This window comes from Chlorella variabilis, assembly GCF_000147415.1.
Source record: "Chlorella variabilis unplaced genomic scaffold CHLNCscaffold_7, whole genome shotgun sequence".
NCBI lineage: Eukaryota > Viridiplantae > Chlorophyta > Trebouxiophyceae > Chlorellales > Chlorellaceae > Chlorella > Chlorella variabilis.
Genome location: NW_005435081.1, coordinates 107941 through 119688, shown reverse-complemented (window position 1 = coordinate 119688; position 11748 = coordinate 107941). Strand labels below are relative to the sequence as shown.

Below are 11748 nucleotides of genomic sequence, written 5' to 3'. Positions count from 1 at the left end.
GCTGGGGCCGGGGGGAGGGGCAGGGTGCAGGGTGGTGGTGGTGGTGGGTGGGGAGGGAGGGACAGGGGAGGGGTGGCAGGGCTGATGAGCGCCGCAGCTTGCGACAGGTGACTCCCCAGCACGCCTGATGCGGCGAAAAATCAGCGAGGAAGCAGTTGAAGCACCTGGTGCCTGCCACCGTTACGGCAGCCCACGCACCACACCCAGGCAGCCCACCCACCTGGCTGACCTCCTCCACGTTGATGGGGGCGGCCACGCCGGAGCCGCCAGAGGGGCGCGGCGCGGGGGTGGAGCCAAAGCCCACATACTTGCCGCCTGCACGGCGGCGGCGGCAGCGGCGGCAGCGGCGGTGCGGGTCAGCCACGGCCGGGCCAGCGCAGCCGGAGGCGGCAGGCTGATGCCAGATCCACGCAAGCCGGGTGCGGCACGCCCAGCGGGGCACCAGCAGCAGAGCGGCGCAGGGCTGCTTGCGCCGCATGGCGCCCCGCCGGGCAGCCTCGCTCACCCTGGCTGGGGGGCAGGCCCTCTGGCCGGCTGGCATTCTCCACCAGCTTGCGGTTGAAGAAGTTGTCCTTGTCGTTGGCGGACGCGTTGAGCTGGCTGAGCGTGTACTCGTTGCCGCTGCGCTGCTTGGCCGCCGTGGCCGCCGCCGCCGCCGCCGCCGCCGGCTGCGCCGGTGCTGCCGCCGCCCCAGTCGTCCCACTCCGACTGGTGAGGGCTGGCCGCGAAGCTCTTGTTGCGCGGCATCATGCGATTGTCGGAGGTGGGGGCCGGGGGGGCGTAGGGGCGGCCATCCACCTCGGCACGCAGCTTCTCACGGAAGTACTCTGCTCAGGCACAAGTCAGGAAGTGGCAGGCAGGGCGGCAGCACGGTGAGCAGCACGGTGGCAGCCGTGCTCGATCCGGCACCCTGCTGGCACAGGCGCCGCATGCTGGCCGCCCCTGCTGGCACACGGCTGCTCATCCGGCACCAGCACCAGGGCACCGGTGCGCAACCAAACACGACCCTGGTGCCCTGCGCAGCGCGGCCTCACCCGCCGCCTTGCTGTTGTACTTCTCCCGTATCTCCACGGCCTTGGCCACGCCGTACTGCTCCAGAAACTTGTTCAGCTTGTCGTTGCCGCCCAGCTGCATGCGGCGCAGCTGGTCGGGGTTCCAGGCATCCATGGTGACAGACCTGCAGTGGAGTGGAGTGGAGTGGAGTGGGGTGGAGCGGAGTGGAGTAGAGCGGAGTGGAGGGTAGGGGGGTGGAAGCAGGGCAATCGGACAGCACATGGGGAGCTGAGCTGGCCGCGTGCCTGCAGCACCCAGCTGAACGCCGGGCGCGGCTGCAGCCGGGCCCTGCGGCTGGCAGGCGCTTCGGTGTGTACCGGCAGCGGCGCAGCGGCTGCCGCGGCGCGGCAGCTGGCCGGCTGCCGCACCTGACAAAGCTGATATGCACGCCCAGGCCGCGGTGCTTGCCGCTGCACTCCAGGCACATGAAGATGCCGTAGGAGACCGATGCCCACTGCGGGTTCTTCATCTCGCAGTCGACGCACACCTGCGGTGGCAGCGGGCGGCGGCGGCGGGTGGGCGGTGGGAGTTGGCGGCGGGGCGGGCTGGCCTGCAGCCCCCGCTGCGGGTCCCAGATTCGCTGTTGGCCGCCACAAATACGGGGCGGGGAGTGGAGAGCTCCACGAGGCAGCCGCCACTTGAGGCAGCGGGCGCAGGAGGTCAGGTCCAGGCGCGAGATCGTATGCGGTGCGCCAGCTCTGGTGCCCCGGCTGCTCCCCACAGGCGCTGCAGCTGGCGAACGCGGGCGGGGGCGGCTCACACCTTGTTCTGGGCCTCTGACTGCAGCCCCCGCAGCAGCCGCAGCGCCTCTGGCTGTGCCATCGATCTGGGAGCCCGCTGGCGATCTCAGAACCCGGCGGGAGAGCTGCCTTGGGCCACCCGCTGACTCAGGGGAGTGGAGGGCAGCTAAGGCCAGGGAGACCGCACCAGCGAGTGTCCCAAGGGTCAGGGCAATCCCAGGGGCCGGGCTAAGGGAGCGGAGCTGCAAGGGGCCTGTGGAAAGCGGTCTAGCTGGCACGTTTGATTCCAGCCTCCCCCGCTGGCCGCCACGCTATGAATTGGCAGTGCGGATTAGCAACAACGGCTCAGAAACCTCCTGTCCTTGCCGGGACAGCGATCATCGCCTCCTGTGCTCCCTTCCTCTCCCCGCTTCTCCCACAACGCAATGGACGACTTGTGGGGCTATGGCGGTGACGAACCCGAGCCGGATCACTTCTCAGACAGCAGCGGTAGGCCGGCAGCCGCCCCCGCCACCCACCCGACCGCCACCTGCCGCCGACCCAACCCACTGCCGGCCTCCTGCTCGTGCAGACGACCGGCGCCGTGCCCGGTCCGACTCGGAGGAGGCAGACCTGCTGCCCCAGAAGAAGCGGCTCAAGCTGAGGCAGCTGGGATATGGCAACGGTGGCCGGCGCGGCCGCAGGGGAGCACGCGGTGGCATCGGCCAAGGCGGCGAGGGCGATGCCGAGGTGCTAGTGCTGGACAGTGACGATGATAGCGACAGGCAGCTGCTCCGCGAGGCGGCACGAGGAGGCGCCGCCGGGCGCAGCACCGCCTCCAGCCTGGCGGCGGCCACCGCAGCGGCGGCAGCTGCAACGGCAGCAGCGGCAGCGGCAGGCGCCTCGCGGGCGCCAGCCTGGCGCCAGGGCAGCGGCGGCGCGGCCGCGGCGCTGGACCCGCGCAGCGCAGCGCTGCTGCAGCAGGCGCAGGCCATCCAGCAGCGCCTGAAGGCGGCACAGGAGGAGGAACTATCGGAGGATGAGGACAGCGAGGCGCCAGGTGGGCTGCCGCTGCATCCGCCGCTGCTGCATTGCTGGCTGGCTGGCTGGCTAGCCCGGCTTCAGACCCGGCAAGGCTGCTCAGCAGCAAGCACCGGCAGTTCGTCCGGACGGATTGCATGCAGCGCTGTGCCGCCTGTTACATTCGGTCTGGCCAATGCACTGGTTTTGCCATGTGAGGCATGCAGCTGACGGGGGGCGCCTGCACTGCAAAGCACTCGATCAAATGCCTGATGCTCTGCCCGCCCTGCCCACCCTGCCTGCCCCTCTTCAGACCCCAGCCCAGTCGTTTTAAGAGGAGCCGCAGCAGCAGGCGCTGCAGCCGCCGCTGCCAGGCAGCGGCAGCAGCAGGCGCAGCAGCCGCGGTGCTCGCGGCGCTGCGATCTGGACCTCACTGGCGACGGCAGCGAGGAGGGCAGCCCAGGCTCGGGGGCGGCGGCAGGCAGCGAGGAGGGGGAGGGATCGCCTGGGGTGGCGGGAGGGTCGCCGCTGCCGCAGGCGGCGGCAGCTGCGGATGAGGGCAGGATCTCGCTCAAGCTGCGCAGCGCGCATGCGGGGGAGAAGGTGATGCGCATGAGGAGGGAGGACCCCTTCAGCAAGCTCTTTGCAGCCTACAGGTGCGCCGCCGCTGCACCGGCGCCGCAGGCAGCTGCGGCAGGAGGGATGCGTTGCGCCGGCCTCTCGCGTGGCTGCCTGCTCATGCAGGCACCGCTGTGGTTGTCCTGGCCTGCCACCGGTGCAGCCGCAGCTGCCAGCCCAGCCCACAGCCCTGCCGACATTCCTGCCTGCCCCGACCCGCTGCTGTGTGCAGGAGCTGGGCAGCGGAGGCGGGCCACATCTCGAGCGCGGATGCCGCCCTGCGCTTTCTGTTTGACGGCGACCAGCTGGGGCCGGGGCAGACGCCTGCCAGCCTGGAGCTTGAGGGCGACGAGTGCATCGACGTCTACTTCTGATTGATGTCATTCTGATGAGTTGGCGCCAGCAGGGCCTCCTGGGGGCAAGCACCTGTCTGTCAGCCTGTCACCAGCCCCCTTCCGCCCCCACACGTGGAACGACCAGGCCTGAATTGCACTCTGCCAGCTGAAGAGCCCTTGTTGCCGGAGACATGTAAATCCACCTGCCCACCCACAGCACACGGATACCAGCGGTGGTGCATTCCCGATGTGAAGCAGCAGAAACATTCATTGAGTCATCGAAATTGCAGTCTTAAGTTGCACTGGTGCAGCGACACAAGAACGCAAAGCGTGCCTACATCGCATCACATGCCAGCTCCACACCTCACTCGCTGTGCCACACCAGGCCCACAGGGTTGGCCTGCAGCAGGGGCCCCTCGCCAAACCCTGCCAGCTCCCCATCCCTGCCATCCAGCTGCATGCTGCTTTGCTGGGAAGCAATGGTGCTGAGGTGCGACACACCGCCGTGGTGCTGCAGGCTCTTGCCGCTGCCCGCCGGCTTGGCCTCCGCCTGCACCTGTGCCGTCAGCGCTGCCACCAGCTGGCGCAGCAGCTCACGAGCCGCGCCGCCCTCATGCTGCTGCCCATCTTGCTGCGGCCCCGGTGCTGGTGCCTGCTTGAAGCTGGTGCCAGGCGTGCCGCGGGCACCGCCCTCCAGCCAGCCCAGCACCTTGCCAGCAAGGTGCAGCAGCAGGGCGGGCTGCTGGCTGCGCAGCAGCGGGTACAGCTGGCTGCAGTCCAGGCGAACCAGGTTGCAGGTGGTCAGCGCCACAGCGCCCGCCTGGTGCCAGCTGGGCAGGCTGCCGTCGGCCACGGCGGGCTGCATGGCGGGGTCTGCCGCAAACAGCTCCGCCAGCCCCAGCACAGCAGGAGCCACAAATATGCCGCCAGTTCCGTCGGCCTGGGCTGCCATGCTCATGCGGCCTGCACGGAGGGGCATACATGCATGGTCTGACTGAGTGCACCGCATGCACAAGAAACCCACAACATCCAACTTCGCTGGCTGGCCCGCTCACATAGAAATGTGCATGCGCTGCTGAACCACACATGCCGGCCTCTTGCTGCCATAACATCCTACAGCCTACCTTCAATGAGGAGGAAGAGGCAAGGAGCGCCAGCAGCTGCAGCTGCGGCGCCGTCGCCTGCGCCCTCCACCTCAGGTGACGCCGCCGCCAGCGGCTGCCCCGTAAGGAGCACCGTGGGGGAGGCGGCAGAGCCCACCAGGGCGCAGCCCTCCCTCATCTGCTTGTGGTGCATGCCGGGTGGAAAGAAGCCGACCTCCTCCAGCAGAGGCCGGGCATTCTGTGCCATCATTCGGTCGCGCAGGTCATCGGGCAGCTCACGGAACAGCTCCTGGCGTGTCCTGAAGCCTGCGGGCCGCCAAGAGACAGTTTTCAAGGCCGTTACTAGGCTACGGGATGCATGGGAGTGGGTGGCTGCGGCCCAGCCCCAGCTTCCCCCGGTCAGCGCATGACGCTCCACAGGCACACGCAGGCTCACTGGGCGTGTCTCATGGCTCAGCATGACCTAGCCAAGCCCTCCACCCCGCACCGCAGTGACACACACACACACACTGACAAAAAGTCTGTGCTGCAAGCTTGTTCTTGCTGATCCCAGACTGTAAGCCCACACAAGCAACACACACACACACATGCTGCTGAAAGATATGGTGGCAGCAGGTTCTCACTTGGCGGCGGGCCCCAGCTGGTGGTAAAGTAGTGGCGGATGTGGCGCTGAAGCTGGCGGGACAGCTTCGCGTGGGCCATGGCATCCTCCACATCCTGCAGGAGCGCATGGTACCGCAGCGTACCGCCACCCAGCCAGGAGGGCAAGCAGCGAGTCGTCTTGGCACCATGATGAGAGCCAGACCAACGCCTCAGCTTCTCAAAGGAAATCGAACCCGCTAGGCTCCCGCTGCACAGCAAGGGGCGCGGCAGGCCAGCGCCCCGCCCCACTCTGCCCCTGCCCTGCTAGGCCGCACCTCCAGCTTCTGCCGCACCGCCTCGGCGCGCTTGGCGGCGGGGCCGGTTGAGGTGATCAGGGTGGTGACCACATTCAGGAGGTAGCCGAAGAAGGCGACTGCGGGAGGCAGGGGCAGCAGGTGTGGGGCGCACGCCGCCATCCAGCACTGCCCACCCACGCTCTAGACATGCCCCCTTAGCCTGCCCAAAAGTTCCCCTGCCTGCCACCCACCTCCCACCACCTCAAAGAAGATGGTGACGCCGGTCTCCCTGATTGTGACCGGAGTGATGTCGCCGTAGCCTGAAGGCAGGGAAGGCAGCGGCGGGAAGGAGAGGGGTGAGAAGACGGGGTGAGAAGAGGGGGTGAGAAGCACCAAAAGCACCACAACATAGCAGGCACCAGGCAAGGGGCGCCTGCAGGACGTGCTGATGTGCTGGCCCCGCTGCCGGCCTGCTGGCGGCTGAGCTGGCGGCCGCTCACCTATCGTGACCATGGTGGTCAGGGCGAAGTAGCAGGAGACGAGCCAGCGCTGGGCGTCGGTGGCGGTGAGCAAGTCGTAATCCTTGGTGACTGCGGCGGGGAGGGGCAGGGCAAGGCAGCAAGCCTGGGGTGACAGTTACTCCACTTGGGTGGGGCAGCCAGCCCCGCTGTGTTGCACAGCGCTCCGGCTGCTGGGCCTCCCCTGCTCCCCTTGCCAGCTGGCCTCGGAGCCCTGCCTCCATCATACCACCAGCATCATACCACATGTCCCCAGCTTGGCAAGTCCCGCACTGGAAGATGCATGTGGCATGCCCCACACTCACTGGCGGCAGCCCACGAGTTCTCCAGCCCCTCAGTCTCCGCCACGTTCCACCAAATGCAGCCCAGCAGGTTGACCAGCACGCAGAGGGTGAAGAGGGCGTGGATGAGCAGCAGGGTGCGCGTCGTCAGCGCCGCCGCCACAAACTGCAGCGGCCCGCCCACCGAGCTGCGCGACAGGCCCGACAGCAGGCGCGCCACCCTGCGAACGAGCAGGAGGCAGGGGTTGGTGGGGACAGGGGCGCTGTATACCTGTGAGGGAGGGAGGGGCACAGAGCAGCGCCCTTTGCCGGCAAGCGCCGCTGGCGCAACCAGCCACCATGCCCGCTGCGCGCGCCCACCCACCTGATCAACCGCAGCAGCCTGAGCATGTAAATGATGCGCACGGCCGAGGTGTCGTTTCCGGCTGCGGCAATGCCGATTTGGGCAAACAGGGGCAACGTGGCGACCAGGTCCGCCCAAAAGGTGCCGTGCTTGGTGTAAAACTCCATTGCCACGCGCGCGTCTGCGGTGCAGCGGCGGCAGGCCGTGCAGTGGCAGCATCGATGGGCATCCAGGGCGGGCATCGCCACCCATCCTGCCTTTGCCACGGTCTCAATCACCCTGCCGTTGCTAAATACAAAACGCCCCCAGCACCCCTGCCACTCGCCTTGCACAATGACCGCGCGGCCCTCCCAGCTTGCCACCACTCCCATGTGGAATCCCATAAATAAATCAGCCATGTAGATGATGCTGCCGATGATGTCGGTGATGCCTAGCCACCCCGCCTCGAAGCCTTGGGTGGTGTTGAATGCCAGCGAGAAGGCGACCACAAAGGCGGTGTATGTCAGATCGAGGCAGTTGGTGATGCCAAACCTGCTAGGTGCAGGGAAGGAGGGAGGGAAGGACAAGGGATGGGGAGGCAGGGAGGAGAAGGAGGGTGCACAGTGCAGAGCAGGGTGGGGCATTGGGGGGCAGATGAAGTCGGCAGGGGGCACTCCAAAGCCCATTTGATGGCGTCAGTGCACTGCCAGAGGGCCATGCTTTGCAGCAGCAGCAGCATGCAGCAAAAGACAGGGCTGCCATGCAGAGCAAGCCTGAACGACAACAGGAAGGGGCCAGCAGGCGGCCGGCGGCAGCGCACCAGATGCTGGCTGGCAGGCTCACGGGGCTCAGCATTGGCAGGCAGCAAGCCGAGCGGTGCGGGCTCTGGGCTGCCGCCCTCAGCCGCATGAAGTCACGAAAGTTGCAGGGCCAGGTGCGGGAGGGCACGGTGGGCAGCGTCTCGGCAGGGACTTCCACCCCCGTCCTCACTCCCATCGCGGCCTGGTGTGTCGTAGCAACCAATTCAGATGGTGGAAGGGGGAGCAGGCGCCCTGCGATGCTGCAATGAGTCGGGGACGAGCAGTCCGGTGAACGGAGCACACCCCAGGGGCCTGGCGGGGCTGCGCTCGCTTTCACGAGGCATCACGTGAGAAGGGAATGTGCCAAATGACGCATGCATGTAGGGGGACAAGTCGCCGACGTGGCGTTGCATTTGCGAGCAGTACTGACCGAGCAAATTGGCTGCAAGGACTGGGTGGGAGAGGGCGTGGCGGTCGCATCCGATCCATGCGGTGCAGGCGGCATCACTGCTGGGGTCCCCTGCGTGTGCCGCCCTCCCGGTGCCCGCCCGTCCGCCGCACCACCAGGTCTGCCGCTGGGGCTGTTGAAGGTGGCCAGTTAGGCGCAGGCACCACAGCTGTGCTCCACCATTTGCAAGTGTCACCCACTCCAGGGAGGCCGCTGGCCAGGCTGCAATGAGAAACGGTGGCGCCCCAAAGCAAGATGTGGCTGCAACCTTGGCTGCCAGAACCTTTTCCGACAGCAAGCGATCAGTGGGCCGGTTATAACGATAATGACTAAAATGATTTCTCCACGTCACTCACGGTGCCACACCAGGCCCACGGGGTTGGCCTGCAGCAGCGGCCCCTCATCCACGCCGACAAGCTCCCCATCATCCGTATCCAGCTGCATGCCGCTCTCTTTGGAGGTGGCGCTGCTGAGGTGCTGCGATCGCCGGCCCAGGTGCAGCAGGCTCTTGCCGCTGTCCGCTGGTTTGGCCTCCGCCTGCACCTGTGCCGTCAGCGCTGCCACCAGCTGGCGCAGCAGCTCACGAGCCGCGCCGCCCTCATGCTGCTGCCCATCTTGCTGCGGCCCCGGTGCTGGTGCCTGCTTGAAGCTGGTGCCAGGCGTGCCGCGGGCACCGCCCTCCAGCCAGCCCAGCACCTTGCCAGCAAGGTGCAGCAGCAGGGCGGGCTGCTGGCTGCGCAGCAGCAGGTACAGCTGGCTGCAGTCCAGGCGAACCAGGTTGCAGGTGGTCAGCGCCACAGCGCCCGCCTGGTGCCAGCTGGGCAGGCTGCCGTCGGCCACGGCGGGCTGCATGGCGGGGTCCGCCGCAAACAGCTCCGCCAGCCCCAGCACAGCAGGAGCCACAAATATGCCGCCAGCGCCGTCGGCCTGGGCTGCCATGCTCATGCGGCCTGCATCAAGAGCATGCAGCATTATTCTCCGGCCCGCTCAGTAGCGGTGGCGAAATTGCAGCACAACCCACACATGCCCCAACCCTAAACCCTCTTGCTGGCAGCATAGCCTGCATTCCCACCTTCGTTCAGCAGAAAGAGGAAAGGAGTGCCACCTGGTGCGGCGCCGTCGCCTGCGCCTTCTACCTCAGGTAACCCCGCCGCCAGCGGCTGCCCTGCCAGAAGAACCACAGGCGTCGCGGCAGAGCCCACCAGGGCGCAGCACGCCTTCATCTGCCTGTGGTGCATGCCAGGAGGAAAAAAGCCAACCTCCTCCAGCCGGGGCCGGGCGTGTTGCGCCATCAGCCGATCACGCAGCTTAATTGGCAGCTCCCGGAACAGGTCCTGGTGCGTCCTGACGCCTGCAAGAGAGCGACTGACAATTGATCAGTGTTGGTTTGACCAAATCACAGGGCAACAACGACTGTGCCAGCTAGCCAGCCGCAATGAGGTCCCGGCAAGGCTAGCTCACTTGGCGGCGGGCCCCAGCTGGTGTTGAAGTAGTGGCGGATGTGGCGCTGAAGCTGGTGGGACAGCTGGACGTGGGCCATAGCATCCTCCACGTCCTGCAGGAGCGCACGGTACCGCCATCAACGCAGCGGGAAGGCGAGCACACCCAGAGTTGGTGACAGATGAGGCATGTGAGTGGTGAGAGGCATGCAAGACGCCTGTGCTTCTCAGTAAATGTAAATGGAGTACGAGCCGCACCTCCAGCTTCTGCCGCACCGCCTCGGCGCGCTTGGCGGCGGGGCCGGTTGCGGCGATCAGGGTGGTGACCACATTCAGGAGGTAGCCGAAGAAGCCGACTGCGGGAGGCATGGACAGAAGGCACAAGAGGGCATGCGACAGGTCTCAGCTGGGGGCAGCGTGCAGGGCAGCATGCCGACGCGGCAGCGAGGATGCCATCGCGCCATGCAGGGCAACCCGCCCAAACACGATCCCACTCCTGTGCCACCCACCTCCCACCACCTCAAACAGGATCGTCACGCCGGTCTCCTTGATGGTCGTAGGAGTGATGTCGCCATAGCCTGCAGGCAGGCAGGGGGAGGGACGGGAGCAGCAAGGAATTGATGGGGTTGGGATAGGAACAACAGGGCCACAGGGAAGATTGAGCAGAGAGGGGATGCCTCCCACAACAAAGAGGGAGGGCTCCTCCCTCAGCAACAGCACGGCGGCTGGTGGTGCTGGCTGCTGGGCTGGCGGCCGCTCACCGATCGTGACCATGGTGGTCAGGGCGAAGTAGCAGGAGACGAGCCAGCGCTGGGGGTCGGTGGCGGTGAGCAGGTCGTAATCCTTGGTGACTGCGGCGGGGAGGGGCAGGGCAAGGCAGCCAAGTCCGATCAGCTGGCACTGACGGAGCACTTCAGCGCTGGCATTGTGGGGAGCGGCTGGCTGACGCAGCGTCGCGTCAAACTGCATCATGCGGCTCGCTGGCCGCTCGGCCTCCTCTACTATGCCCCTAAACTCCCTTTCCCCTTCTACTCTCTACTTCGGTCCGCCCACACTCACTGGCGGCAGCCCACGAGTTCTCCAGCCCCTCCAGTGCCGCCACATACCACCAGATGGAGCCCAGCAGGTTGACCAGCACGCAGAGGGTGAAGAGGGCGTGGATGAGCAGCAGGGTGCGCGTCGTCAGCGCCGCCGCCACAAACTGCAGCGGCCCGCCCACCGAGCTGCGCGACAGGCCCGACAGCAGGCGCGCCACCCTGCAAATGGCCAGGTGTGTGAGCTGCCGATCACCCGCAATGTGTGTCCCTATGCGCATGCGTGTGATGCAGCAGCCCATGCCTCCCAGCCCCGGTGCCACACAATGGAGGCCGCCCCACGGCACGCAGGTGGGCCCCACCTGACTAGCCGCAGCAGCCTGAGCATGTAGATGAAGCGCAGGGCCGAGGTCTCGTTCCCGCTGATGGCAACGCCGATCTGGGCAAACAGGGGCAATGTGGCGAGCAGGTCGGCCCAGAAGGTGCTTCGATTGACGTAAAACTCCATTGCCACGCGTGCGTCTGCAGTGCAGCGGGGGCAGATCTTGCAGCGGCATCAGCAGCGCAGCAGGGCCAGCCTAGAAGGGGCCACAGCCCTTGGCCCTGCCCCGCACACCGTCCTGGACAATTCTTGCCTTGCACAATGACTTGCTTGTGTGGGCTTAAAGTCTGGTAAAGCAAGAACTAGCTTGCAACATAGACTCCCCGCCGAAACGGGACGGGAACCGGGCGAAAGCAGAGAAAGCAATAAAACAGGGGTGGAGCAAGGCGACATGCAACGCAAGCAGCTGACAGGGCACGCATCGAAACGTGTGTATGACTGGCAAAGTGGCATGGCGCATTGGGGAGAAACGCAACGGTACGGGAGCATGGGCTGGCCAAACGGCAGTGCGGAACGCTAGGTCACTAGAAAAGCAGGGAAAGGCGCACTATGTATGCAATGAGGGCAGCCCCGGCTCGGGGCCGTTGAGAAAGCAGTGGGCGGGAGGGGGGAGGCCCCGGTGTGGGCGGGCCCCATCGAGAGGGGATGGGGCGCGCAAGCGGCCAGATGGGGCGGGGCGCGGGCGGCAGTAGAGTCCTGCGGCTGGGTGGGATATAGGGCAATGAGCGTTGAGCAGTGTGCGATGAGCAATGAGCAATGAGCAGTGAGCAGCCCCTCCCTAAACAAAGTGAAGCGCGG

At 66.5% G+C, this 11748-nt stretch overlaps 4 protein-coding genes across 4 annotated transcripts; 1 reads left to right on the top strand and 3 right to left on the bottom strand.

The window, feature by feature from the left end:
• Positions 1–1035: 1035 nt before the first annotated feature.
• CHLNCDRAFT_14348 (hypothetical protein) lies at positions 1036–1537 on the bottom strand (the record flags this gene model as incomplete). Its single annotated transcript, XM_005848538.1, has 2 exons — positions 1036–1177; positions 1422–1537. Coding segments are annotated over 2 exons (258 nt in total), but the record flags the coding sequence as incomplete, so codon positions are not given.
• A 681-nt stretch (positions 1538–2218) lies between these two features.
• CHLNCDRAFT_144092 (hypothetical protein) lies at positions 2219–3784 on the top strand (the record flags this gene model as incomplete). Its single annotated transcript, XM_005848749.1, has 4 exons — positions 2219–2282; positions 2365–2832; positions 3106–3448; positions 3643–3784. The coding sequence occupies 4 exons, from the start codon at positions 2219–2221 to the stop codon at positions 3782–3784; spliced, it is 1017 nt and encodes a 338-aa protein (XP_005848811.1).
• A 325-nt stretch (positions 3785–4109) lies between these two features.
• On the bottom strand, positions 4110–7843 carry CHLNCDRAFT_144091 (expressed protein; the record flags this gene model as incomplete). Its single annotated transcript, XM_005848537.1, has 10 exons — positions 4110–4708; positions 4870–5154; positions 5472–5565; positions 5766–5863; positions 5978–6046; positions 6227–6316; positions 6550–6746; positions 6890–7049; positions 7170–7399; positions 7668–7843. The coding sequence occupies 10 exons, from the start codon at positions 7841–7843 to the stop codon at positions 4110–4112; spliced, it is 1998 nt and encodes a 665-aa protein (XP_005848599.1).
• Positions 7844–8443: 600 nt separating this feature from the next.
• CHLNCDRAFT_144090 (expressed protein) lies at positions 8444–11076 on the bottom strand (the record flags this gene model as incomplete). The annotated part of the gene is made up of 8 exons (XM_005848536.1): positions 8444–9045; positions 9168–9446; positions 9557–9650; positions 9793–9890; positions 10044–10112; positions 10296–10385; positions 10594–10790; positions 10931–11076. 8 exons carry the CDS (start codon positions 11074–11076, stop codon positions 8444–8446), a joined length of 1575 nt encoding a protein of 524 aa, XP_005848598.1.
• Positions 11077–11748: the final 672 nt, after the last annotated feature.